We start from the raw sequence: 27,650 nt of genomic DNA, 5'->3' as shown, positions 1-27,650 counted from the left end.
TCGGCTCACTGCAACCTCTGCCCCCTAGGTTCAAGCGATTCTCCTGCCTCAGCCTCCCAAGTAGCTGGGACTACAGGCATGCGCCATCATCATACCCAGCTAATTTTTGTATTTTTAGTAGAGATGGGGTTTCACCTTCTTGGCCAAGCTGGTCTTGAACACCTGACCTCGTGATCTACTTGCCTCAACCTCCCAAAGTGCTGGGATTACAGGCGAGAGCCACCGTGCCTGGCCCTATAATAATCTTAATAATTTAAAAATAAAAAGTAAGGGCCAGGCACGATTGCTCACACCTGTAATCCCAGCACTTTGGGAGGCCGAGGCGGGGGTGATCACCTGAGGTCGGGAGTTCCAGACCAGTCTGACCAATATGGAGAAACCCTGTCTCTAAAAATACAAAATTAGCCGGGTGTGGTGGCACATGCTTGAAATCCCAGATGCTTGGGAGGCCGAGGCAGGAGAATCACCTGACCTGGGAGGCAGAGTTTGCGGTGAGCTGAGATCATGCCATTGCTCTTGAGCCTGGGCAATAAGAGTGAAACTCCATCTCAAAAAATAATAAATAAAAATTAAAAGTAAAAGTAAGCATTGGGTGCGGTGGCTCATGCCTGTAATCCCAGCACTTTGGGAGACTGAGGCAGGCAGATCATTTAAGTTCAGGAGTTTGAGACCACCCTGGCCAAGACGATGAAACCCCGTGTCTACTAAAAATACTAAAATTTGCTGAGCATGGTAGTTCGTGCCTGTAGTCCCAGCTGCTCGGGAGGCTGAGGCAGGAGAATCACTTGAACCTGAGAGGCGGATGTTGCAGTGAGCCGAGGTCGTGCCACTGCACTCCAGCCTGGGCGACAGAGTGAGACTCCGTCTCAAAACATAAATAAATAAATAAATAAAAATAAATAAAAAGTAAGTACTCTCTGATTAATGAAGTTTTTTAAATTGAAGATTCTTAGTCTCTCAGGAAATGTAACCTGTAACCCCAAGACTTGTGTTGACTCCAAAGCAAGTAAAACATGCGATTTCTTTTAAGAAGATAGTTATAAAACATGCCTATTATAGGAAATAATGTTAATTCATAAAATATTCCAATTATTTACTTATAAACTGGCTTACTCATTTCTTCCCGTTTTCTCATTCCCCACAAATATATGTATTTATATATTATTTTGTGTATACATATGGTTACAGATACACTTTTTCTTTGTGAAAGCTTTGGTGGAGGAAAAGGTATTCTTTTTCACTGTAACTGCTTATAATAAAAAGATGCTCTAAAAGATTCCTATCTAGACACAGTGTAAATCCGGCCAGGTGTGGTGACTCATGCCTGTAATCCCATCACTTTGGGAGGCCCAGGTGAGAGGATCATGAGGCCAGGAGTTCAAGACCAGCCTGGGAAACATAGTGAGACCACATCACTACTTAAAAAAAAAAAAAAAAAAATCAAATAGAATGTAAATTACCTTTCCCCAGCTCAGCTCACCAATATCTCTGATTGCTGTAAGAGCTTCCTAAGTGGTATCCTGTTTTCATTTTTGCCCCATTCTCTGTTGTTTTCAAAAACATATATCAGATCATATCACTCCCCTAATTTAAAGCACTCCAATAGCTTATAAGTACACTTACAATCAAATTAAAACTTCTTACTTTAAACTATTAAGTCACTTCTGATCCAACACCTGCCACCCTCTCTGACCTCATCTCCTCTTCTTCTCCTTCTGACACACTCTTCTTTGTTTATACATATATCTTTTTTTTTTTTTAATTTTTATTTTTGGAGACAGAGTCTCTCTCTGTCACCCAGGCTGGAGTGCAGTGGCACAAGCTCAGCTCACCGCAATCTGCACCTCCTAGGTTCAATTCTCCTGCTTCAGCCTCCCGAGTAGCTGGGATTACAGGCATGCACCACCATGCCCAGGTAATTTCTTGTACTTTTAGTAGAGACAGGGTCTCATCATGTTGACCAGGCTGGTCTTGAACTCCTGACCTCAGGTGATCTGCCCACCTCGGCCTCCCAAAGTGCTGGGATTACGAGTGTGAGCCACCATGCCTGGCCTGTGTGTGTGTGTGTGTGTGAAATATATATATTTCAACTTTTATTTTAGATACAGGAGGTACACATAACAGGTTTGTTTCATAGGTATATTGGATAATGCTGAGGTTTGAGGTATGGCTGATCCCATCACCCAGGTAGCAAGCATAGTACCTAATAGTTTTTCAACCCTTGCCCCCCGCCCAGTTGTCCCCAGTGGCTGTTATTGCCATCTTTCGGTCTGTGACCACCCAATGTCTAGCTTCCACTTATAAATGAAAGCATGCAGTATTTGGTTTTCTGTTGCTGTATTCATTTGCTTAGGGTAATGGCCTCCAACTGCATCATTGTTGCTGCAAAGGAAATTATTTCATTCTTTTTATGGCTGCATAGTATTCCCTGGTGTATATGTACCACATATTCTTTATCCAATCCACTGGGTTATATGTTTTTCTATTTTACACATCACAAGTTACCATTAACCAATCCACTGTTGATGGGCACCTAGGTTGCTTCCGTGTCTTTGCTATTGTGAATAGTGCTGGGTTGGACAGATGAGTGCAGGTGTGTTTTTAGTAGGATGATTTACTTTCCTTTGAATATATGCCCAGAATGGGATTGCTGGGTCAAAGAGTAGTTGTCTTTTAAGTTCTTTCAGAAACCTCCAAACCGTTTTCCACAGAGGCTGAACCAATTTCCACAGGGGCTTATACACTGAACACCAACAGTGCATAAGCGTTCCCTTTTCTCTGCAGCCTCACCAGCGTCTGTTGTTTTTTGACGTTTTTTTTTTTTTGAGACGGAGTCTCGCTCTGTTGTCCAGGCTGGAGTGCAGTGGCACGATCTCAGCTCACTGCAACCTCTGCCTGCCTCCCAGATTCAAGCAATTCTCCTGCCTCACCCTCCCGAGGAGCTGGGACTACAGGCACCCGCCACCATGCCCAGCTATTTTTTGTATTTTTAGTAGAGACGGGGTTTCACTATGTTGGCCAGGTTGGTCTCAAACTTCTAACCTCATGATCCTTCTGCCTTGGGCTCCCAAAGTGCTGGGATTACAGGCGTGAGCCACTGCATCTGGCCATTTTGACTTCTTAATAGTAGCCATTCTAACTGGTGTGAGATGGTACCACACTGCGGTTTTGATTTGCATTTCTCTACACTCACTTCTTGGTGTTCCTTAGGCACAAAGCTCATTCCCATCCCATCACAGGCGCTGATTCTGCCTGAACCCTCTACCTATTCCCTACTCTCGGCAACATAGCGAGACCTCGTCTCTAAAAAAACAATTCTTAAATCGGACCTCCCCACCAGGTCTTTACCTGGCTGGCTCCTTACTCAGGTCTCATTTTGTTGTCAGTCCCACAGATGTACTTGAGCAAGTAAGCCAGGAGAAAAAGTTTAAAATTGAAGTTTCAGATGTAGTATAATTTCTGGTAATGACAGGGTGGTGAGGTAGAGGGAGAATAAGGTCTTTGAAGATGAGGTCAAGGAAGCTGAGTGGCCAGGGTGTTGAAATCATCCAGAATGATGACAGGGTTCTGAAGGAGGAGAAGGCTGTGAGTCAGTGACTCAAGTCTTGATAAGTGAGGATGGGAAGGAGGGGATGGTATAGCTAGATAGTATGCACTTCATGGGAGGAGAGATGGTCACAGGAAGAAATGGCAATAATGGTTAGGAGGCAGCAAGGAGAGTAAGGAGAACATCAGTGTCACCTTCTTACCTTGAGGTGGGGAGAGAAAAAAAGAGCCTGTATGTGAGAAGCTGGCTGGAAAGCAGTGTGCTCAGAGGAGAGCCAGTCTTCAATTTAGGCAAAGAGGGGGATGGATACTTTCAGAAAAGATGGTGAGGACATAGAGGAATTTGCTGATCACAGAGCAGGAGACTTGAGAGCCTAGTGAAAGAGGGGAGGGAAGGCTGAGGATCCGGCCTTAAAGACTTGAACTCCTGACAATGACTGGGGTTTAAACAAGGTATAGGGGGATTCATTCTGCCACCTTTAGGGTGAGGCTGGGTGACCAGACCTGTTCTTATGGTCCAGGGAAGTTGCCCCAGGGTGTCTGTCGCAGCTTGGTATCCTTGATGCTCAAAGGTGTCTTCCCAAGGCTTCACATGTTGTAAGAGTTTGAGTCGTAAATCTTTGTCATAACCACTGATGGACATGGGAGAGGAGGTGGATCGAGGACATAAAAAGATGAGAAGCAGCTTTGAAAATACCAGAGGCTGAAATCTGTGGTCATACCAGTTGTATGGTTCTTTTCTCCAGTGGTTCTGCCTTCCTTCTGCAGGAGTTGAAAAGGAGAATTCCAGGACTGATCCAAGGTTGTTGGTTTATACAGCTGGTGTGGCAGAAGAATCTAGAACCAGACCAAGCATAGTATCTGGCCCTTAGTTTACCCACAATGTTTTGAAATGCACAGCCCAGACTGCTCTGCTCTGCACACCTCTTTGGATTCTCTGAGCCTCTGATTAACCACTTGTTCTTTTGAGGTGTTTTGGCTTTGCCTTAGGATTTTACAGTTAAATCTACTCAGCATAGCATCTGAAGCTTATCATGATTTCACCCTACTCTTTTTCCATCTGTACAAATGCATCCTTGGATGCTTTAGGTAACTGCCCTTTTGGTTAGACTTGACTCCAGGAACCTCTCCCCTAGGAAGTACCTTCATTAGCCAATCTCTCAGATTTTTCTGGGCCTGAAAGGTAGGATTAGCCAATGGCATTATCCAGAGCAAGCACTGGACATGTCAGTCACTCCTCTGTAAACAGAATTTAAGGTATGTCAGGGAGTTTAAGGTCAAACATTTTTATTTTTCTGCGATAGGGTCTTGCTCTGTTGCCCAGGCTGGAGTGCAGTGGTGTGATCTTGGCTCAATGCAACCTCTGCCTCCCTGGTTCAAGCGATTCTCCTGCCTCAGCCTCCCAAGTAGCTGGGACTACAGGCACATGCCACCACTCCCAGCTAATTTTTGTATTTTTAGTAGAGACAGAGTTTCACTATGTTGGCCATGCTGGTCTTGAACTCCTGACCTCAGGTGATCCGCCCACCTTGGCCTCCCAAAGTGCTGGGATTACAGGCGTGAGCCACTGCACCCAGCCAAAGGCAAACACTTTTTCTTTTCTTCTTCTTCTTCTTTTTTTTTTTAATGTATTGGATACTCTTGTGAAGTGCTTTGGTTGCTTTATTCTATTTCATTCTCCTCCAAACCCTATGAGGTAGGCATTATTATTCCCACTCTACAAAAAGAAACTTTATGCCGGAAAGCTGAGTAGTTTGCTAGAGATTATATACACAGCGAATAAGTCACAGGATCACTATTCCAACCCAAGACATCTAATTTGAAAATGCATCTTTTCCACTATGGCCTACCGTCTTGCACATTGGGAGAATCCTAGGAGATAAGGCTGGAAGGATAGGTTGGGCCTTGTATCATGTGGACCTAAAATGTTCTGAATAGTTTGGGTTTTTGAAGGTGTATGAGCAGAGAAAATGTTCTTAGTAAGAGGTTAATTGAAGGATTTTTATCCCACCATTGAGAGGGAAATTAGAAAGCAGATGGTATGAGCCTGGATGATGGGTGGGAATTTGAAGAAATTCAGCTGATCAAAGCTTTCCTTTCCTCCTGAAGACATGTTTTCTCCATACTTTGTATCCCTGACTCCCTAAACAGCAGGCATCTGCTCTTGCTCTGGTGCTTTGTCTCCACAAAGCCTAATTAGTAGGGTGAGTGAGCTTAACCCAATTTCCTTAGCTCCTCAAAAACACGCATTTCAATGAGCACATTGAGGAAGGAACAGCACAGGGGGCAAATTTTTCATCACACACTTTCCAAAGTTGTTATAAATTAACCAGAGGAGACAGGACTGGTAAGATAGCCATAATACAATAGTGTAAATAATGTAAGGCACAGGCGAACCCAAGGCTAGCCAGAAGTTTTGTGTGATTGAAAGATTATTCAATAAGCTATTTATCCAGAAGAAGAACCAAGCCCAGAATCCTGGGAGCTTTTTGTGATCCAGTAGGTCAAGGATATGTTCAAAGAAGACAAAGTTACCCAGGAATGAGACAGTCAAGATGGAAGGGTAGAGCTAAATGAAAGCATTGTGGTCAAGATAAAGACAAGCTTAACCATTCTGAGAATGCCTCACAGGAAGCTGTAGACTCAGATGATTATAAGGGAGAGCAGCATCATTCTGTTCGGGTATAGGTGGGATCCCCTGGGGAAGAGAAAGGGGAAAGCACCATGAATCTAAGACAAAACAGCTTGTGGTGGTTGGTGGTGGCTGAGGAGCATGAGGGGTGGGAGGCAGCTAACACACTGACAGGTGCTCACTGATGGTAACATTGAAAATATATGCACGTAGGCTGGGCCAGGCGCAGTGGCTCACCCCTGTGATCCCTGCACTTTGGGAGGCCAAGATAGGCAGATCACCTGAGGTCAGGAGTTCGAGACCAGCCTGGCTAACATGGTGAAACCCCATCTCTACTAAAAATACAAAAATTAGCCAGGTGTGGTGGTGCACGCCTGTAATAGCAGCTACTTGGGAGGCTGAGGCAAGATAATTGAACCCAGGAGGCAGAGGTTGTGGTGAGCTAAGATAGTGCCATTGCATCCAGCCTGGGCAACAGAGTGAGACTACTTCTCAAAAAAAAAAAAAAAAAGAAAAAGAAAAGAAAAGAGAAGAACAAGTGGAGTCACTCATCTGTTTCCTACCACAAAGGGCAATCTGGGTCAAGAGTGAGAGATGGTCCCCCAACGCCAGCCAGGCAGATTTTTTTTGTGTAACGGGCCTTAAGCCACTGTCAGTCACCTTGTGGAAAAGTACAAGTTCTCCCACAGATCATCCATTAAATAACTAATGGATCTCTAGGGAACCTCCTTTTTCCCAGCACCTTCAAGCCTAATTGCAAGATCTTCATACATCTATAGGATCATCTTTAGAGCCTAAAAATAATTTAAATTGGCTATGTAAAGTATATGCAATGCAGCATTTTTATATGAGGGACTATTGGAAAATCAAATAACTGCTAATCTCTAGTATAAGAAGGCAGACATTTTTCTTTTAGAATAGTATGGAATTTTCCCATTATGAAAATGCAAACATGGCTGGGCACAGGGGCTCATGCCTGTAATCCCAGCACTTTGGGAGGCCAAGGTAGGGGGGATCACTTGAGGCCAGGAGTTCAACACCAAGACCAGCCTGGGCAACACAGTGAAACCTTGTCTCTAAAAAAAAAAAAAATTAGTTGGGCATGGTGGTGCATGCCTATAGTCCCAGGTACTCAAGAGGCTCAGGTGGGAGAATCTCTTGAGCCTGGGAAGTCGAGGCTGCAGTGAGTTGTGACTGTGCCACTGCACTCCAGCCTGAGTGACAGAGCTAAAATCTGTCTCCCAAAAAAAGCCAAACAAATGCAAACATGCTGCCAACAACTAAATTCCTCAAAGTCTTTTGCTTCCCCTCCCCTATGTGAATGCATATAGAACCCACTTCAAGGAACAGGTGTGACACAGCTTGTGCCAAGAGTAGACGGGCTCCCTTGTTGCTAGAAGATAACGCCAATGTGAGGACCCCTGTACCGAGAACTACCTTATCTCTCCCAGCCACCTTTGGCCACATAGAAGTGAGACAGCTGGAGGATGCTAGAGGAAGTCCGGCTAAATTTGCCCACACAGTTTAGTAAATATTTATTAAGTTAACACATGAGATGATTTTCCATGTGTTAACATGTACCGTTCTCGTGATCTCATTTAAACTTAATGAGTCTTCAAGGTATTTTAATGCTATCCTGTCTGCAGAAAAGATGGTCAGGAAACCTTTCTGGAGGGCAATTCAGCACAATTGGTATCAATAACTTAAAACTATAATCTACCTCCAGTAATTTAATTTAATAAAAATGCAAAATATATGCATAAGGTTGTTCACTGTAATATATGTAATTAGAAAAACAGTACACAAAATGTTGAATATGGGAATGGCTTAGTTAAGGTATACTCATATGATAGGGTATTATATTAATATTAAAAATGATGTTTTTGAATAATATCTAATGAGCGAAATGCTTAAGATATCAAGAAATTAAAATGTAGGCTATAAAATTATATACAGTATTATCCCCAACTTTGAAAAACATTTACATATTTAATACATCTACATGCACAGAAAAAAAAACTAAAAGAAAGCAAATCAATTAATCTATGACGAATTAAAATTTTTTCTCTATTTTTTTTTACTTTCAAAGTTTCTTTTGTTATATACAGATTAGTTTCTTTCAAGAACCAGAAGCTAAAGAAAACCAGCATCTGAAAGACCCATCCTGGAGACATTGACCTAGGAGAATTTTACCAATTATTTGATCTCCATAGTAATCCTGAGAGGTAGGCATCTCAAGTCCATTTTACAGATGAGGAACTAGGCTCCACAATTTAAGCAATTGCTCAGGGTTACACAGATTTGAGCCTAGGCAGTGCCCATGTTTCCTGCTGCACCAAATGCCTCACCTGCTGTGGCTCCTAACAGAACACTGGTAGACTTACAACAAAGGTCACTGACAAAACAGAGCTGTGTACAGCTTTCCCAAGAGCAATTGCTTTCTAAACTCTCTATTTCTCTCTCAAAGCGGAAAACTCAAAATTTTAAATCCCCTGGACAAGAAACGGAACCTTTTTCATTGCTAGGGCTCGAGGTTCCATCCCAAAGCCGTTTTGATCCAGATGCCCAGCTCCACAAGTCTGTGCCCTCTCAGAGCCTATTCCCTCATAGCTGTGGTATCAGCTATCCTGCTTACTAGTTTGGCATTTTGTCAGGTTATGAGCAGAAGGACAGGGCAGATTGTACACCCCCACCCCTTTCAGCCAGCTGGCTCCTTGGTCTCTTCCTTGAATACTAAAACAAACAGGCTGTGTGCTCTGGCTCCCTACTCAATCCAAGGGGTGGGGGGAGCAACAAATATCCCAGCTATGTGAACAATTGGAGGAATATCTGACAACACATTTGATCTTTTGTAACTCTGCTTCAGTCAAATAGGGCCTCCAGGCCTGGGAGTCCCATCACACCCAAAGCCTTGTTGTTCAGCTGCGTTCTAGGTACTGCTAGAGAGTTGCCCAGCCCCCCAGCTGGCTCTGTTCCACATGAATCCCAGTGATACTAACTGCACATCCTCATGAAGGACATACAGGTAGAATTTTCACTACTGTTTCAAGACCTCTTCATCACTTCCTGTTCCCTCCCAGAGGCAGAGCCAGGAAATTATTTGGATGGAGGGTCACAGCAAGTCAGGGATGTTCAGGACTGAAGCACGCAGCACCATAGTTCATAATTTTAAAAATAAACTCCCTAGAGATTTTGATCTGAGACGAGGGAGAAGGGGACATGGAGAATGGCACATGACACCACAAAACAGCAACAGGAATAACCTGGTCCTTTTTGTTTCAGACTCTTTTTGATTCAGACCCACATATGAGGATTGCATGTTCACAGAAGTTTGAGAAATACTGGGTTAAACAAGGTTAAACAGATTAAGTTACTGTAGGACTTCAAAGACATTTTAATTTGCTCACGTATACTCCAAAGATTTTAAAACAAAACGTATTTCTTAAACATAATCAATTATAAAATGAAGGATTCCATAGGCACGAGGACCCCAATGAACAAGTTTTGGAAGTGCTGCTCCGCGGTGGGCCCGTAAGAGTCTTGTAAAGATAGAAAAGCAGGCCCCCAAAACAAACTCTTTCCCACCAGCCATCAGTTACTATCTTCAAAATGGCAGTGTGGGCTCAATGTTTTCCTTCTGTACTCTGTCTTCAGCAGGGTTTATGGTATTTTTCCACTTGCTGGTCAAAGCTCCTGGAAGAATACCCTGCCTGGAAAAAGTTCACTGGAGTCAGAAGGTATTTGAGTGCTAGACCCCTGAATTCACTAGCTAGAAGAGGGGTGCCCTTGCTGCTGTGGGACAGGGGAGAACCATGTCCCATCCAGGCATTCTGATTCTCTGTGGCTTCTGGACCTCCATCATCATCTCCCAAGGGTACCAAGGGGGACCCTAAACCAATTTCCTCCCTGGTTTTTAGAGAGATAAACTCTTCATCTGTAGACCTTAAGGGCACTGAAAATCCCAATGGAGCAGTCAACATAGTCACCCTCTTTTGGGACTCACAGAAAGGCACTGCCTCGTTCCATTCTTTGCTATAGAGGTCTGGGAACAACTGCTTCTTGGTCTGCAAAGGATGGTGGGAAGGCTGCTTTTCAAGGTATGCAGGCCAGGGAGAAAGTTTCTCTTTCTGAGTCTTCTTTGAGTCTCTGTCAGCTTGAGATTGATCAGCACTTTCCTCAGGAGATTCAAACACAACACCCTGGGTTCTCGGCCTCTTTAGCCTCCTCTCTAACAGCCAGAGAAAGCTTGGTTTTCTAGAGGAAGAACTCATGTATTGCTGTACAGAGTCCGGGATCAAAGGCATGGAGATCCTGGGGCTCAGACTGTCCTGAAAGCCTCCACAGGGCTGCCGACTGACAATGGGCACCACCTGGCAAGGCTTCAGTGCTGCGACAAAGGCACAAAGCTCGGAGTAGGAGGAATGGTCAGAGTAAGGGATGACGTGGATATCAGGATGGGAGCTGTGGATTTTTCGGCTTGTGGGAAGGATAGCAATGGTAGGGTGGGTCTGGTTCCAACGCAGCATGTTGGAATGGCAGATCTCCATATGGTCTACGGCATGGATGCGGCCAGCCTTCTCCTCCACTGTGAACACATCTGCCAGGCCCAGTAGCTGTACCAATTCCAGGCGCCGAGGACTCAATACCACCCAGGTCTGAAACTCCAGGGCCAGCTGCTCCAGCAGTGATTCCTTTCCCAGGCTGTAGAGTCCTAAATAATGTTCAATGTATTGGGGAAAGTAAGAGAAGGAAGAAAATGAAGCTATTGGAAAATCCTAATAAATCAACAAAATGTTTAACAAAAATAGATACAATTCATGGAGAAATCCAGGGAGAATATCAAGGAAGAAGTGACATTTGAGCTAAGATATATGAAGGGGAATGACACAGAATCTACTCATTCATTTAGTTCAACAAAAGAGAGCATCTAGCAAGCTTCAGGCACTATGAAAACTAATAAAGAAAGCTGTCAGCCCTCAAGAAGTACAATCTACAAGGAGACCCAGAAAAACCACAGTTAAGAGCAACGTAAAGATATGTGTACAGGCCGGGCACTGTGGCTCACACCTGTAAGCCTACCATTTTAGGAGGCTGAGGCGGGAGGACTGCGTGAGCCCAGGAATTCAAGACCAACCTGGGCAACCTGGCGAGACCCTGTCTCTACAAAAATAGACAAATAAGCATGTTGCTGCATGCCTATAGTTCCTGCTACACAGGAGGCTGAGGCAGGAGGATCACTTGAATCCAGGAGGTCCAGACTGCCGTAAGCTATGATTGCGCCACTACCCTCCAGCCTAGGCAAGTGTGAGACCCTGTCTCTTTAAAAAAAAAAAAAGTATACAGTATTGTATCTAACAGGTGATGAAGTTAGGGAAAGTTACGCTAAATCTTAAAGGATGGGCAAGTTTAACCTGGCAAGGAAAGGGTAGAAAGGGTATAGTGGAAAACATTTTAAGAGGGGTCAGTTTGTTATTACTAAAGTAAAGAAGGAATTGGTAAGATATGATACCAGAGAGGCAAGAAAGGGCCACATAATAGAGGGTCTTATATGTACCACTAAGAAGCTCGGACTTCATTGTGTAAATGAAGGGGAGCCACTGAGTATGAAGTAGGAAAATGGCTAATTCTAATCATAAGAATAACATGCTCAGAGCAGAGCTTTAAAAAGAAAAATATGGGCCGGGCACGGTGGCTCAAGCCTGTAATCCCAGCACTTTGGGAGGCTGAGATGGGCGCATCACGAGGTCAGGAGATCGAGACCATCCTGGCTAACGTGGTGAAACCCTGTCTCTACTAAAAAAATACAAAAAACTAGCCGGGCGAGGTGGTGGGCATCTATAGTCCCAGCTACTCGGGAGGCTGAGGCAGGAGAATGGCGTGAACCCGGGAGGCGGAGCTTGCAGTGAGCTGAGATCCGGCCACTGCACTCCAGCCTGGGCGACAGAGTGAGACTCCGCCTCAAAAAAAATTAAAAAAAAATATGGTAATAATATTATTTGACTGCCAGGATGAGAAGAAGCTGGAGTGGAAGTTTCAATTGAAGGGCCCAAATAGTACTTACAGAGAAAGAAATTGAGACATTAATTTGGGTAATAGTTATGGTAATAGATATAGAAGATGTTTAATAGCTGTTCTCAGACCTTTTCTGAAGAAGTTTCAAATCCACAACCAGATTGTGAACGCCTTAATAAGAAATACGTATTATTTATATCCACTTTATTCCTGATTAGGGTTCAAAATCTCACTCCTTGGGCACAAATGGAGCTGATTTTTCTTCTCTCTATATATATTCCCACTTCCACCTCCCCACAGGTCCTTCCCTACCAGACTGGGAGCCTTCCAAGTCAGAGACTACATTTTATTCATCTTTATATCCCCACTGCCTATTGGATACTTGGTACTTAGTTGGTAGAGGCTTATTACATGTTTGCAAAATTAATCAAGACTTACTATAGCATCCTCCTAGCCAGCTTTGCTTCTTTGAGAAAATTCTGCATTTAAATATTAAGAATGGTTAGGTCTTTATGAGTAGTCAAGCAATCCTGAGAGTAGAGGATATTTCTCAATCAATTTGGTAGTCACCCTGGAAGGTATATAATTTTTTCAATGCCTTTGTTTAGTCTCATTTTGAAACTCCTTTCAGAGTTGAGACATGTCCTTTTCAAATATTTATAATGGTGGCAAATCTTTGCCCTTTTGTAGACTCACAAATTTGGAAACAACCAAAAAAGTAATTTAGAACCAAATCTATTACATGTATTTATTTTATAAAACAAAAATTTATTTTCATAAACTATTCCAAATGGCAACTCCAAGAAAGAGTCCTTGACAATGTTTTATACTGTTTATAATCAGTAGAACAAGCACATAGCTGTTTTTTCAGTATACTTAATTTAAAGCACAACGCTCACTTAAATATCTATGTTCTGATAAATTTCATTCATTCACATTGAATGCTTCTGTGTCAGGCATTAGTGATATACCCATAATAAAACAAAGAGCCTGCTATAGTGGAATTCACATTCTAGCAGGGGGAGTCAGATAATAAAAAGTCCAATAAATACATATAGAATATATTGCAAGGCGATGAGTGCATATTGTCCCTCTTCTACTTAAAATCCTTCAATAGCTCTTGGTTGGGTTTAGGATCAAGTCCAAAATGGCTTAAGAGCACTATAGCTCCTCTTGCCTTTCCAGCCTCCTTGCCCACTGTGTGCCTGTCATACTGGCTGCTGCCTCTCTGTTCCACAAACACACAAAGTCTCTTCCTATTTTCAATGATGCTCTTAAGGAGTTTATGCTTGTGTGTGTGTGTGTGCGCGCGTGCGCACGTGCCTATGTGTATGTGCCAGAGGAAGTGGGTGATAGGCAACAAGCAATAGCATATTTAAAAATGTATAGAATATATGAGTGCTATAAAAAAATGAAAAAAATGAATCGGTATAGGTGATCAGGAGTTGGGAATGGGGATGGTGGGCAGGCTGCAGTTTTACTTATTTTATTCATTCATTCATTCATTGAGACAGGGTCTTGCTCTGTCATCCAGGCTGGAGTGCAATGGCACTTACATGGCTCACTGCAACCTTGACCTCCTAGTGGACCCAGGCAATCCTCCTGTCTCAGCCTCCTGTGTAGCTGGGACCGCAGGCATGCACCACGCACCACCATGCCCAACTAATTTTTAAATTTTTTGTAGAGACAGGGTCTTGCCATGTTGCCCAAGCTGGTCTCAAACACCTGGCTCAAGTGACCCTCCCGTCTTGGCCTCCCAAAGTGCTGGGATTATAGGTGTGAGCCACCACACCTGGCCAGGTTGAAATTTTAAATAAGGTGGTCAGTGTAGGAGAAAGTGAGAACTGCACAAAGATATGAAAGCACAAAGATATTTAAGTGAGAACCCTTAAATAACCTAGTTCACTATATACAGGTGACAGGAAACTGAAAGGAAACAACTCACCAATCTTTATGTTATGTTGTGGGTGTTTTCGAATGAGCTGGACAATCTGGTGGGCAGCTTCTTGTCGGGAAGGAAGAACCAGGGCTGGGTTGCAATTGGTGTTGTCTAGGTATAAAGTATGGATCTGTTTCCCCAGTGTTAGGGCTGGCTCCTTCAGCATGGATGGTGTGTATCGAAAATCACCTAGAAGAATATGTATATGGGGGCAGAAGGTCAGAGACAAAAAAACAGAAGACAAGCCTCTCCTACCTCCAACAATAGATGGGGGTATGCTTACTAGTCTGTGAAAAAACTATTATGTAGCCTGGCACTGAACTATGCAGTATAGCTGCATGGTTTCTTTGTTGAAATGTCTCCACCCTGCTCCTGTTTTTCGATTACTCTTCACAAGGTTTGGACCCTTAAAGAGTGGGAAATTGGCTGGGTGCAGTGACTCACACCTATAATCCCAGCACTTTGGGAGGCCGAGCCAGGTGGATCACCTGAGGTCAGGAGTTCAAGACCAGCCTGGCCAACATGGTGAAACCCGGTATCTACTAAAAATACGAAAATTAGCTGGGTGTGGTGGCGGGCACCTGTAATCCCAGCTACCTGGGAGGCTGAGGCAAGAGAATCACTTGAACCCAGAAGGCGGAGGTTGCAGTGAACCACCATCACACCACTGCACTCCAGCCTGGGTGACAAGAGTGAAACTCCGTTTCAAAAAAAAAAAAAAAAGAGTGGGAAATCAGTTGAGATAGGGTCACTATGCTCATATGTGATGAAGTTAGAAGGCCTTCAGCGCCTCCAGACTTCTATTGAGTTAAGGCTGCTCAAGAAAAGTCTGCCAGGTGTGATGGCTTGTGCTGATAATCCTAGCTACTGGGAAGGCTGAAGCGGGAGGATCACTTGAGGTCAGGAGTTTGAGACCAGCCTGGGCAATATCGCAAAGCCCCAGTCTATACATTAAAAAAAAAAAAAAAAGTAACATCTAGTCTGGAGAAGTCACTGGGATTCCTTGAGAGGCCCACCTGTGTAGAGGATGGTTCCAAAATATCCTTCAAAGAGAAACATGACAGAACCAGGACAGTGATTGGCATCGAGGAGAGTTACAGTCATGGTCTCTCGTCCAATTTCATCTAGGGGTAATACATGGCTCTCACCAATCTCCAGGGGTTGGATCCATTGCTTAGACACCTGAGAAAACAGTTAGTCATCCCAGTGACCACGGACTCCCCTCCCTGTTACTTCCCGGGGTCAGGGACGATGCCTTACATGAATCAGGAAGGCTGACCAAATCCTGAGTCACTGGGCGCGGAAGCTGTAATGGGGATTCCCAAGCAATCTGCCCTTCCTCCTTCCACTCTCCATCCCACCCTTTGTACAACTTAATTAAGAGTTCAGCTGGCTGGGCGCGGTGGCTCACGCCTGTAATCCCAGCATTTTGGGAGGCCGAGGCGGGAGGATCATGAGGTCAGGAGATCGGGAAACACGGTGAAACCCCATCTCTACTTAAAAAAAAAAAAGAAAAAAAGTGGCGGTCGCCTGTAGTACCAGGTACTCGGGAGGCTGAGGCAGGAGAATGGCGTGAACCCGGGAGGCGGAGCTTGCAGTGAACCGAGTTGGAGCCACTGCCCTCCAGCCTGGGCAACAGAGGGACACTCCGTCTGGGTGGGGTGGGGGGAGAGTTCAGCAACCAGTCTAGTCAGCAAATTTCAAACTTACTCCTGATCTTAATATCTTGGAGACTTAAGGGTGGGGTTGGGAGACAGCTGGAGAACCACCCAGCACGTTAGGTGGATTCTTAAGATAAGGCAAGTTCAGGCGGGGCGTGGTAGCTCCCGCTTGTAATCCCAGCACTTGGGGAGGCTGAGGCGGGCGGATCGCTTAAGGTCAGGAGTTTGAGAACAGCCTGGCCAACATGGTGAAACCCCGTCTCCACGAAAAACACAAAAAATTAGCTGGGCGTGGTGGCGTGCGCCTGTAATCTCAGCTACTCAGGAGGCTGAGACAGGAGAATCTCTTGAATCCGGGAGGCGGAGGTTGTAGTGAGCCGAGATCGTGCCACCGCACTCCAGCCTTGCAGCAACAAGAGCGAGACTCCGTATCAGAAAAAAAAAAAAGGCAAGTTTGGGAAACATCAGCCTAGCTTATGTATAAAGGTAGCAATAGTTTCCTTGGGTGGACTAAAATATCTCCTCAACTTAAAGCTAAATATCTCAAGTTGGTCACTTGGAAACCACGTTCCTATTCTGGGTTAAAGATGCATTTTGGGGTTCAAACAACTTCCGCATCAGTCTTCGTGGCCCCCATTCTATGACTCAAAGAATGACAGGTCGAAGTCCCAACCCAGATGCCTGGACCAGCTCTCGGAGACTGACTCCAGCCCCATACCTGTAGGTGACGATGCAAGAGGTGGGCTGTAATCGGGGAGCAGTAGAGGGGTCGGGCCCAGGTGCTAGACAGGCCCACGGTGTGGTCCGAGTGCATGTGAGACAAGAAGAAGAGCCGTGCGGTGCCAGCCCGACGCAGGCTCCAGAAGTCCACTGCAATGGGCGTATGGGGGATCAGGACCCCATTCATGGTGGCAGGGTTGGAGTCACCAGTGGGATCTTCTCCGTCGGGGCAAGGCTCCTGCGTGAGGCTTCCACAACGGCGCCAAGATAAAAGTCATGCTGGGCAAGAACAGGGCCAGATACCCTAAGGGAAAGAGCCCAGCAGAGGAATAAGTCACTAGAGTGGGCAGAAAAAGGAAGTGACAGTACCGGCGGGAGCCCAAAGAGCGGAGGGCGCTCGACACTCCCAACTGCGCGGGAGCTGAGGCCAAGCCGGGCACTCAAAGCGCGCGCTGCTGGGAGGAGACAGGCCGAAGTAGCCGATTTCCGATTGCCTGCCACAGCACCACCAGAGGGAGCCGCGCGGCTGCGCCTGGAGGGTGAGAGGTTGGGGGAAGGGCATCCTAAGGTCGGAGTCGGGACCACGCTCAGCCTTTGCTCGCTGGGATACCGGCAGCGCGCTTCTGTTTGGTCTCTTGACAAGGGGGCGGGACTTCCGCAGAAAGGAAGATTGGGCCTATCTGCGATGAGAACGGCTTGAAGGCGCAAGAAAGGCTGGAACTGGAGAGGGAGGGGTCTGCGGTCAGTCGGACGCGGCGCTGGAAATCCGGCGGAGGGCCTAGTGGTAGCGGGAGCGATCTGTGGGCGGGGTGAACGGCCTGCCGGGCGAGGGTAGGGCCTGAAGAGCCCAGGGTGGGGCTCGCGGGGTCACGGAGGGCGTGGAAGTGTGTCAGGGCCAGGGTGCCGGCCCTACGGAAGCCGAGCCTGAGGCGAGATTTCGCCTTTAGTGTTTTCACTGACTCATATTTCCTTTACTCAGGCTCCCACATCAAGACGAGAAGGAGCCCACGAGTTACCGTGGGAGATGTGGGAGCTGCCCTGTGACTGTTAGGAAGATGCCGTACCTTGGGTCCGAGGACGTGGTGAAGGAGCTGAAGAAGGCTCTGTGCAATCCTCACATTCAAGGTGATAGGCTGCGCTACCGGAATGTCATCCAGCGAGTGATTAGGTATCACCTAATTCCCGTCGCGTGCTGTTTGCTCCCTTTGCAGTCCCCATCAGGGCTCACTAGCCCCAGTCTCTCTGAAAGGGTAAATTAGCTTTCACACGTGGCAATTATATGGTTCGGTCTTCGTCCTGCTGCTTTGGAGTACCATCTCAGTCTCTCCTCTGCAGCATCTTTTACTCACCTGGGTAGTTTCCTCCGTATCACAGGCTTGAACAATTACTGCTAACTCCTGGATCTATAATATAGCTAGTACAGACTTCTTTTTTTTAGCTTCAGACCCACGTATCCCACTGCCTGCCTGGCATTTCCGCGTGCATGGTTTATCAAAAGTATGTCCGAAATAGCACGGACATTCTTCCGTCTTCCTCAAACCTGTTCTTCAGCTTACATTTGTGTTGATGAATGCCACCAGCAGCCGACTATGCGTGGGAGCCAACCTTGAGGACACCCGATCCCCACTTCTCATGTCAGATGGTTTGAATTCATGATTTTAAATATCCACCCTCTCTAGTTTATTGGCATTGTTGTTCTGGTCCAGGCCTTCATCACCAAAGCAATTGCAGCAGCTTACTAGTAGGCCACCTTGCCTCATTTGAGACAGAATTTTTCCATTATACAAATCTGAACACATAACTCTTGCCTACAGCTATGGTTCACAAACTTTACTATGCACAAAAATCCCTTGGGGTGCTTTTTGTCATCCAGTCCAGGGATTGATTCTGATTTCAGTAGGGTGGGAGGGAACCCAGGAATCTGTATTTTTAATAAACATCTGAGCTGATTCCAGTAGGAGACCAGTTTGAGAAACAATGAAGTCCAAACTTACCACAGCACCCAAGGAACAAGCTGTTAATTCAACTACTTACAGACTCAAAAAAATGTATGCCGCTCCTGCTCATGTTTACATACCTCATACCTTCTATTACATCTATTACATTTGTCTAGTGAGCTCCTGCTCATTCAGGTAAAGTGTTACTTCCTCTGTGAAGAAACATTTTCTGACTTCCTGCCAGTGTTAGACCTCTGAATCCCCTCTGCGCCTTGTACAATACTTCTGTTTAAATACTTATCTATCATACCATAATTAACGGTATTCTTATCTGGCTCATTAATAGATTTGAAGTTCCTAGAGGTCTGAGACCACGCCTTCTTCAAGATTATGTCCCAAGAGCATATCCCTGGATGTAAAAGTTGAATTTCACCAAAGTACTAGGGATTCAATAAGTGTTTGTTGAGGCTGGGCACGGTGGCTCACGCCTGTAATCCCAGCACTTTGGGAAGCCAAGACGGGTGGATCACCTGTAGTCAGGAGTTCGAGACCAGCCTGGCCAACATGGCGAAACCCCGTCTCTACTAAAAATATAAAAATTTAGCCAAGCGTGGTGGCACGTGCCTGTGGTCCCAGCTACTCGGGAGTCTGAGGCAGGAGAATCATTTGAACCTGGGAGGCAGAAGTTGTAATGAGCCGAGATTGTGCCACTGCACTCTAGCCTGGGTAACAGAGCAAGACTCCATCTCACAAATAATAATAAGTGTTTGTTGAATGAATAGAAGAATAATGTTTATTGCAGGCCTAGAGTATGAAGTACTGTGTGATGTAATAGACAAGGTAATCCTGGCCGCTACCCTCTAAGAGATCACAAGCTAGTTGGGTAACCAGGAGATATGTAAGTAAAACTCCCTCCATTGTTAGTTGGGGATTTTGCATTTTACTTCTTTCTGTCATGTGCATTGGTTTCAGGTACATGACTCAGGGCTTGGATATGTCTGGTGTTTTTATGGAAATGGTGAAGGCCAGTGCCACTGTAGATATTGTCCAGAAGAAGTTGGTTTATCTGTACATGTGCACATATGCTCCCCTGAAACCAGATCTGGCTCTCCTGGCCATCAATACGCTGTGCAAAGACTGCTCAGACCCCAATCCAATGGTGCGAGGGCTGGCATTACGGAGCATGTGTAGCCTCAGGTGAGTACCGTCTTCTCTGTCTGGTCCTAAATGGCTGATGAATTAAAGAGATCACAGGGAAGATTTTTAAAGAGGATAATTTATTTGAGCTCCTTAATACTGGGGAAAACATTATCGTACCCTGAACTTAGATTTTCAGCCACTGCTTTGGCTTAATAACCTATATCATATAATTTTATTAGAGGGAGATTTTGATTCTCACTCTAAGTAAAATAGTCCTCAATTTTGGTTAAATATCTCTAAACAATTATGTGTATATATTTTTTTGCTGCCTGTGCATCATTATTCCAAATGAAAAGTCAAACTAGGATGGGCGCAGTGGCTCATGCCTATAGTCCAGCACTTTGGGAGGCTGAGACAGGAAGATTGCTTGAGCTCAGGAATTCGAGACCAGCTGGGCAAGATGGTGAGACCCTATATCTACAAAAAATTAAATGGGCATGGTGACATGCACCTGTAGTCTCAGCCACTAGAAGGCTGAGGCAGGAGGATGGCTTGGGCCCAGGAATTAGAGGCAGCGGTGAGCTATGATTGGGCCACTGCACTGCAGCCTGGGTGACAAAGTGAGACCCCATCTTGAAAAAAACAAGAGAAAAACAAAAACGTCAAATTATGGCTTTTTAAGCTTAATAGAGGCTTTCTGCAATTCTTCATGATCTGATGGGTGTAGCATCTACTAAACTCTCTGTTAGGTGAACAGGGGCTGATGTATGTCAAAATTAGTATTTCCGAATCTGGCTGACTCCAGGATGTGTTGCTTAGGATGCCTGGTGTGCAGGAGTATATACAACAGCCTATTCTCAATGGTCTGCGGGATAAGGCTTCATATGTCAGGAGAGTGGCAGTCCTTGGATGTGCCAAGATGCATAATCTTCATGGAGACTCTGAAGTAGGTAAGTTCAGTGTAATCCATCATGGTCAATGTGCCTCCATTATGTATAACTTTATAAAAGATTATGTAGCTTTGGTAGAAAATAATAATGTGGCCCCAGTTCTATACATGTCTCTTTAAGTAGGATGCAGGGCTTGGTGTCTTCTGGAGATGAGAAGTCCTTTCTCTCGGGCCCCAGTTAGATCCTTTGTATTAGCTGCTTAAAACAGTCTGGACATGGCAGGTTTTTTTTGCCTTGCACTTTAGTATGGCCTTTGTCATTTTTGTAGCAGAGAAGTTCAACTTTGTCTACTTGGAGCTATTACTCTGGCTACATCCCTGTTACTCTGAAGCTTTTCTTCTTTATCTAAGAACTTTGTTCTTTTTTATAGATGGTGCCCTGGTAAATGAATTATACAGTTTGCTGCGTGACCAGGATCCAATTGTAGTTGTGAACTGCTTGAGGTCTCTAGAGGAAATTCTGAAACAGGAAGGAGGCGTTGTCATCAATAAGCCCATTGCTCACCATCTCTTAAATCGGTTTGGATGCTTCAGTGCTCTTTTTATTATGAGATCTGCGTCCTTGTGGGATCTTGTTGATGTATTGAACAACTTATGTGAGGTAGAAAAGAAAGTTAACCATTATTATTATTATTTGAGACGGAGTTTTGCTCTTGTTGTCCAAGCCGGAGTGCAATGGCACTATCTCGGCTTAGCGCAGCCTCCACCTCCTGGCTTTAAGCAATTCTTCTGCTTCAGCCTCCCGAGTAGCTGGGATTATAGGCATGCGCCACCATGCCCGGCTAATTTTGTATTTTTAGTGGAGACAGGGTTTCTCCATGTTGATCAGGCTAGTCTCAAACTTCCGACCTCAGGTGATCTGCCCACCTCGGCCTCCGAAAGTGCTGGGATTACAGGCCTGAGCCACTGTGCCCAGCCAGTTAACCACTATTAACTCCCTCACATTTCACTAAGAGAATTTCTTTTATTTGCCTTAGTTTCCCTTATTGATATAGGGAAATAGAAATATACTATGGGAATAGGTTCTACCCTTTTCTAGTCATTACGTCCCCCAAACTAAGCCATTTATAGTGTCTTAAAATGTCGGGAACCTGTACCCAGTGTATGCTGATCATGTCTTTGGTCTTAGAAGTGTGCATTTGTATTAATAGCTCATCTTGGAATTTTAAGCCTTTTTTGTGTAAACTTTAAATAGTACATGAAAAGAATGATTTAATTATGGCACAGCCTATTTTTAAGAATTCTCCCTTTGTTATGATGAACAACCAACTGGTCATATGGCAGTGGCATGGAAATTGCCCTAATTTTGTTGCTAAAATAGCTCTTTTGTTTTCTTTTTTGGATAGAATGTCAAAACTAGACCAGTGGGGCCAGGCTGAGGTATTGAACTTTCTGCTACGCTACCAACCCCGCAGTGAGGAAGAACTATTTGACATTCTCAATCTGTTGGATAGTTTTCTCAAGAGCAGTAGCCCAGGTGTGGTGATGGGAGCTACCAAACTTTTTCTGATCTTGGCAAAAAAGTTTCCCCATGTACAAACCGATGTCCTTGTGCGGGTCAAGGGACCTTTGCTAGCTGCCTGTTCTTCGGAGAGCCGTGAGCTCTGTTTTGTTGCTCTTTGTCATGTACGCCAGATCTTGCATAGTTTGCCAGGTCACTTTAGCAGCCACTACAAAAAGTTTTTTTGCTCCTACTCGGAGCCCCACTACATCAAACTACAGAAAGTGGAGGTGCTGTGTGAGCTGGTGAATGATGAGAATGTGCAGCAGGTGCTAGAGGAGCTTCGAGGGTACTGCACGGATGTGTCTGCGGACTTTGCACAGGCTGCCATCTTTGCCATAGGTAGGTGTCTGCTTCTTTTCTTTCTTGAGAATCTAGACCAGCCAGCAAGAAAGCTGTGGTTAGAGGAACCATAGAGAGCAAAGGACATGAATCTTGCTTCAGAAGCGAAGTACTATGCACTAAATAATTGGGTCAGTGACTACAAACAAGGGGGAAGTGAGTTGTTTTTTTTCTTTTTTCTTTTTTTTTTTTTTTGGTCAAGATTGGTGTTGCCATATCTTCCAGGATGGAGAATACAGGTAACTCAAACTACAATACTTAAAATTTTTGTTGTCTTGTATCCAAAATGCTTTCCTATACATCATCTTACCACAGTCTCATGAGACAGTCAGGAAAAGCAGACAAATGTCATTAACTTCATTTTAAAGATGAAGAAACTCAGACACAAAAACAATGATCAAGTTGCCAAAAGGACATACAGTTTTAGAAATGGGACTGAAATGCAGCTTTCCTGACTCAAAGTCCTATGTTAATCCACCAGTCGTTTATTGGGCTTCTACTATGGGCTATGTATTGTGCTGAATGTAGACCAACACAGAATAATTCCTAAATCTTACAGACTTTTTCATAGTACCCTGTCTGGAATTTAAAAGGCTGGAGTGACTCAAAAACTGAAAACAGCTGTTGAGCTAAGTTTTGAAAGATTTCAAGTATAGGAGGAGGAGGAACCCTCATATTTGGAATAAAACATGGTTATTTTAGGGGCGGAGAAGAGGGAGCAAAGAGGAGACTAGAAATCCTTAGGAGACTGCTGTCAAGTGTCCCCGCAAAATACTCCTTTGCGAGTGTGCTGCAACAAAAAGGGTGCCTCATATCTGGCTGCCACGTAAATACCTTTGTTACTATAAGTTTTCAGCCTTGTTTAATGGGGAATTGTTTTGCTATGAGCTTTTAATTTTCTAGTAGTCAGTGAGAAAGAATGATTTTTACCAAAGTTCCCTTTATAGGAAACTTATATTCTTAGTTCATCAAAGAATGATTTTTTTTTTTTTTTTTAGATAGTTCTGTTTCTTTTGTCTTTGATTGGTGGGAGATGATTTTAGATTGAGGTGCTAATATTTCACTTAGCAGTTTTCTCTTCTTTCCCTTCTTTTGTAGGTGGCATTGCCAGGACTTACACAGATCAATGTGTTCAGATTCTAACAGAGTTGCTGGGTCTTCGACAAGAGCACATTACCACAGGTAATGCTTGCCTTTTTAGGATTTTTGATTTTTTTGTCAAGTGCCTGGCTTATAGTAGTTGCTCAAAACATGGTTGTTGTTGAATGATAATATAGAGATTTGAACTTTTCCTTGCATCATCATCTGTTGCTGTTAGAGAAGCATAGGGTCTATAGATCTAATAGGATATTGAGTCTTTAGGCTGTCTTGAGTCTATAAGGCTGTACTATAGACAATGAAGACTACTAGGATGACCTTGCTTGATATTTCACCAATTTTACTTCTCCTTTTGTTTTATGGCAGTATGCCATAGGCAGTGGCTTCCAGGGTTGGGACTAGGGTAAGTCAAGCAAGATGCCTAGGATGCAAAATTTAAGAAGGCACTCAGACTTAGGTTCCTGCAAGAGTCAGTCCTGCATGTATTCTTCAAGTTTGAACCCTAGGCACCTCACTTGCTTTATCATTTTCCCAGGCCTGGTGGTTCCATTTATACTGTCTTTAGTGTTTCATTCAACAGCAATACTACCCCACACACATTTGCATATGGCTTTCCATTTTACAAAGTGCTTTTTCATACATTAGTTCATTTATCCTCACATCAATCTGATAAGAGCAATATACATTCAAGAAATTATTGCTCATTTCATTACATTTCTTAGATAACCATTGACCACACCTCCAAAACCCATTTTATAGAAATCCAGCCAGAACCATGAGTCTGAATACATGACTGTTCTTAAGATTCCTCCCTACCTGGAGGCTCTAATCCTGTGCTCTTGTACCCTGACCTGTATTGTAGTGGTGGTGCAGACTTTCCGAGACCTGGTTTGGTTGTGTCCTCAGTGTACTGAAGCTGTGTGTCAGGCCCTGCCCGGCTGTGAGGAGAACATTCAAGATAGTGAGGTAGACTGTAATTCTCCTTTACTTCTAGGTAGAGGGAGAATGCTTGAAACCCTGCCCTTTGAAATGGAATCTAATTATTCTCTCTACCCTGTGTTTGAAGTGGACACTCTTCGAATTGATTGCCACTTCAGATTCTCTTTTGGATATAGATGGCATATAAATTATAAAAACAAGATTTATCTGACGGTTTTTATTACAAAACTCTGATACCATTGTTCTCTTGAACAGTTTTGTTTTGTTTTGTTTTGCTTGAGATAGAGTCGCCCAGGCTGGAGTGCAGTGGCGCGATCTCGGCCCACTGCAGCCTCTACCTCCCAAACTCAAGTGATTCTCCTGCCTCAGCCTCCTGAGTAGCTGGGATTACAGGTGTGCACCACCACGCCCATCTAATTTTTGTATTTTTAATAGAGTTTTGCCATGTTGTCTAGGCTGGTCTAGAATTCTAGCCTCAAGTGATCCACCCGCCTCAGCCTCCCAAAGAGCTGGGATTACAGGCCTAAGCCACCGCGCCCGGCGTGTCTTGAACAGTTTTGAGTCAGAGATTTAGACCATGGAGTTTTTAGCTAGAATGAGAATTAGAACCATTTGTGAAATTTTTACAAAGATTTGGACGTAATCACAGGTCTACTGACTTAAATATTCAGGGGTGGTGGACCTAGACAGATAACTTTTTTTTTTTTTTTTTGAGACAGAGTCTAGCTCTGTTGCTCAGGCTGGAGTGCAGTAACGCCATCTCGGCTCACTGCAACTTCTGCCTCCTGGTTTCAAGCAATACTCCTGCCTCAGCCTCCCGAGTAGCTGGAACTACACACGTGCACCACCACGCCTGGCTAATTTTTCTATTTTTAATAGAGACAGGGTTTCACCATGTTGGCCAGGCTGGTCTCGAATTCCTGACCTCAGGTGATCCACCCTCCTCGGCCTCCCAAAGTGCTGGGATTACAGGCGCAAGCCACCGTGCCCAGCTGACAGATACATTTTTAAGAAGCTTCACAGATGAATCTGATGTGCACTATAGGTTAGTAACCACTTCTGTGAAAATTTTAGAGAAATTCTTCAGGCAACTTCCACTGGAACACTAAACCCCAATAGGGCCAGAGGCCCCAAACCTGAGGAAACCTTATTTATTGCTTAATCCAACATAGGCTATGAAAGTTTTGAGTTTCCTCTTGTGTATTAGAATTTCATTCCTATTTGTTATAGAGAGTATAGTATAGTAGGGGAATCGGTAAATTAAATGAAGTAAACTAAAGATTGTACCTTTTCTGCTGGCACTAAGCAAAAGCAAAACCAGTGGCTGTCTACTATCTCCTTTATTTTAGACGGTCAAGTGTTGAGCACTTGCTCTTATTCCTTTATTCTCTAGGGGAAGCAAGCACTTATTTGGCTACTTGGTGTCCACGGGGAAAGAATTCCTAATGCTCCTTATGTGTTAGAGGACTTTGTTGAGAATGTGAAGTCGGAAACATTTCCAGCTGTTAAGATGGAGCTGCTCACTGCTTTGCTGCGCCTTTTCCTCTCTCGACCTGCTGAGTGCCAGGACATGCTGGGACGTTTGTTGTATTACTGCATAGGTGGGTTTTGCAGGAGGAAATAGTGCTTGCCGTGACCCATAGTAAAGATTCTTAATAGAAATTGTTTGGTGAGTCATGTCTCGGACCCGAGAAGAAAATGTTAATGCTTCCTAGGGTTTCCTCTCTCCTTCGTTTTTTTCTCCTATTATGGTTGGCACAAAAGTAGGAGGAAAGTGGTTTTGTTTTTAATGGTCAATCTGTTGTCTTACCTCAGAGGAAGAAAAAGATATGGCTGTACGGGACCGAGGTCTTTTCTATTATCGCCTCCTCTTAGTTGGCATTGATGAAGTTAAGCGGATTCTGTGTAGCCCTAAATCTGACCCTACTCTTGGACTTTTGGAGGATCCGGCAGAAAGACCTGTGAATAGCTGGGCCTCAGACTTCAACACACTGGTGCCAGTGTATGGCAAAGCCCACTGGGCAACTATCTCTAAATGCCAGGGGGCAGAGCGTTGTGGCCCAGAGCTTCCTAAAACTTCATCCTTTGCCGCATCAGGTAAAAACAGTCCTTACATTAAATCTTGTCATAATAAATCTTTACCTTTTCAATGATTGGTGGAAAGTAGAGTATCCTAGCACTAAATCTCAGACTGTTGTCTGAATTTGAAGCATTTGTGAACAAGAAAGAGGTTCATCATTGGTTATTTCAGCCATTTATCCAAAGATGAAAGTCACATTGTGTACATTTGGGAATTTGGGTAAAAAACTTAGCTCCTACAGATTAAGAGTATCTTTCACACAAGTTTTCTGTCTCTTTTTAGGACCCTTGATTCCTGAAGATAACAAGGAGAGGGAACAAGAATTCCCTGATTCTGGAGCCCTCATGCTAGTCCCCAATCGCCAGCTTACTGCTGAGTATTTTGAGAAAACTTGGCTTAGCCTCAAAGTTGCTCATCAGCAAGTGTTGCCTTGGCGGGGAGAATTCCATCCTGACACCCTCCAGATGGCTCTTCAAGTAGTGAACATCCAGACCATCGCAATGAGTAGGGCTGGGACTCGGCCATGGAAAGCATACCTCAGTGCCCAGGATGATACTGGTTGTTTGTTCTTGATAGAACTGCTATTGGAGCCTGAAAACTCAGAAATGCAGATCTCTGTGAAACAAAATGAAGCAAGAACCGAGACACTGAATAGTTTTATTTCTGTATTAGAAACTGTGATTGGAACAATTGAAGAAATAAAATCATAACAGATTCTTGTTGCTTGTCCAGAGTAAGATGAATAACTATTACAGTTTCTTAGTCTTTCTTTTTAGAGCTGCCAGTAAGTCCAGATAATATCAGATACAAAGGAGAGTGGAAAATCTAGAAATCAGGATTCTTAAGTTTTTGGCCAAAGAACATTGATTCATTCCTTTCATTCCTATTGGCAATTGACCCCATTTTTCAATGATGATGTTGTAAAGGTTAATGTTGGTAAGGGAATGGGGTAAGGATGGGATTTGGATTATTTCCTAATCAATTTTAGGAATTGTGTTAGTAATTAAAGATGGCTGATGTGTGGAAACTGACAGGGGTCATCATTTATGGGGGTCATCTTTTCTTCCCTGGATTATTATAGCAAATTGCTAACTGTTCTCATATTTCCAATCATGCTTTTTAGGCCAGATTCCAAAGTCCTTAATGTCATCTAA

The 27,650-nt window shown here is 44.2% G+C and overlaps 2 protein-coding genes across 9 annotated transcripts in view; one reads left to right on the top strand and one right to left on the bottom strand.

The window, feature by feature from the left end:
- Positions 1–7,934: 7,934 nt before the first annotated feature.
- The window catches only part of DCLRE1B (DNA cross-link repair 1B), a 112,332-nt gene continuing 92,616 nt past the window's right edge, over positions 7,935–27,650 (bottom strand). For all 3 annotated transcript variants that reach the window (XM_017869774.1, XM_017869776.1, XM_017869777.1), the window contains 4 exons: positions 16,509–16,814; positions 15,146–15,311; positions 14,136–14,318; positions 7,935–10,889 (listed from right to left, as the gene is read on the bottom strand). In XM_017869774.1, the coding sequence (XP_017725263.1) occupies positions 9,829–10,889; positions 14,136–14,318; positions 15,146–15,311; positions 16,509–16,697 (1,599 nt within the window). In that variant the 5' untranslated portion in view covers positions 16,698–16,814 and the 3' untranslated portion in view covers positions 7,935–9,828. The remainder of the gene's footprint in view (positions 10,890–14,135; positions 14,319–15,145; positions 15,312–16,508; positions 16,815–27,650) is intronic.
- On the top strand, positions 8,312–27,216 carry AP4B1 (adaptor related protein complex 4 subunit beta 1). 6 transcript variants are annotated; one of them, XM_017869771.1, is made up of 11 exons: positions 8,312–8,403; positions 17,490–17,678; positions 19,420–19,644; positions 20,407–20,537; positions 20,908–21,055; positions 21,883–22,379; positions 23,478–23,561; positions 24,340–24,443; positions 25,810–26,017; positions 26,232–26,513; positions 26,779–27,216. In XM_017869771.1, the coding sequence occupies exons 2-11, from the start codon at positions 17,566–17,568 to the stop codon at positions 27,204–27,206; spliced, it is 2,220 nt and encodes a 739-aa protein (XP_017725260.1). In that variant the 5' UTR covers positions 8,312–8,403; positions 17,490–17,565; the 3' UTR covers positions 27,207–27,216. The 6 variants fall into 6 exon arrangements, with proteins under 6 accessions (XP_017725260.1, XP_017725261.1, XP_017725262.1 ...); XM_017869772.1 differs by lacking the exon at positions 8,312–8,403 and adding an exon at positions 17,028–17,049; XM_017869769.1 differs by lacking the exon at positions 8,312–8,403 and adding an exon at positions 17,069–17,251.

The sequence above is a fragment of the Rhinopithecus bieti genome, unplaced genomic scaffold (assembly GCF_001698545.2).
Source record: "Rhinopithecus bieti isolate Rb0 unplaced genomic scaffold, ASM169854v2 scaffold_3040, whole genome shotgun sequence".
Lineage (NCBI taxonomy): Eukaryota > Metazoa > Chordata > Mammalia > Primates > Cercopithecidae > Rhinopithecus > Rhinopithecus bieti.
Note: the sequence above shows the minus strand (reverse complement) of the source record. Positions and strands in the feature narration are given on the sequence as shown.

Coding starts and splice junctions, on each gene's coding strand:
- AP4B1 (XM_017869771.1), top strand. CDS start 17,566: ATGCCGTACCTTGGGTCCGAGGACGTGGTGAAGGAGCTGAAGAAGGCT. Junction 20,538..20,907: donor TCATGGAGACTCTGAAGTAG/GTAAGTTCAGTG, acceptor TCTTTTTTATAG/ATGGTGCCCTGGTAAATGAA. Junction 22,380..23,477: donor GGCTGCCATCTTTGCCATAG/GTAGGTGTCTGC, acceptor CTTCTTTTGTAG/GTGGCATTGCCAGGACTTAC.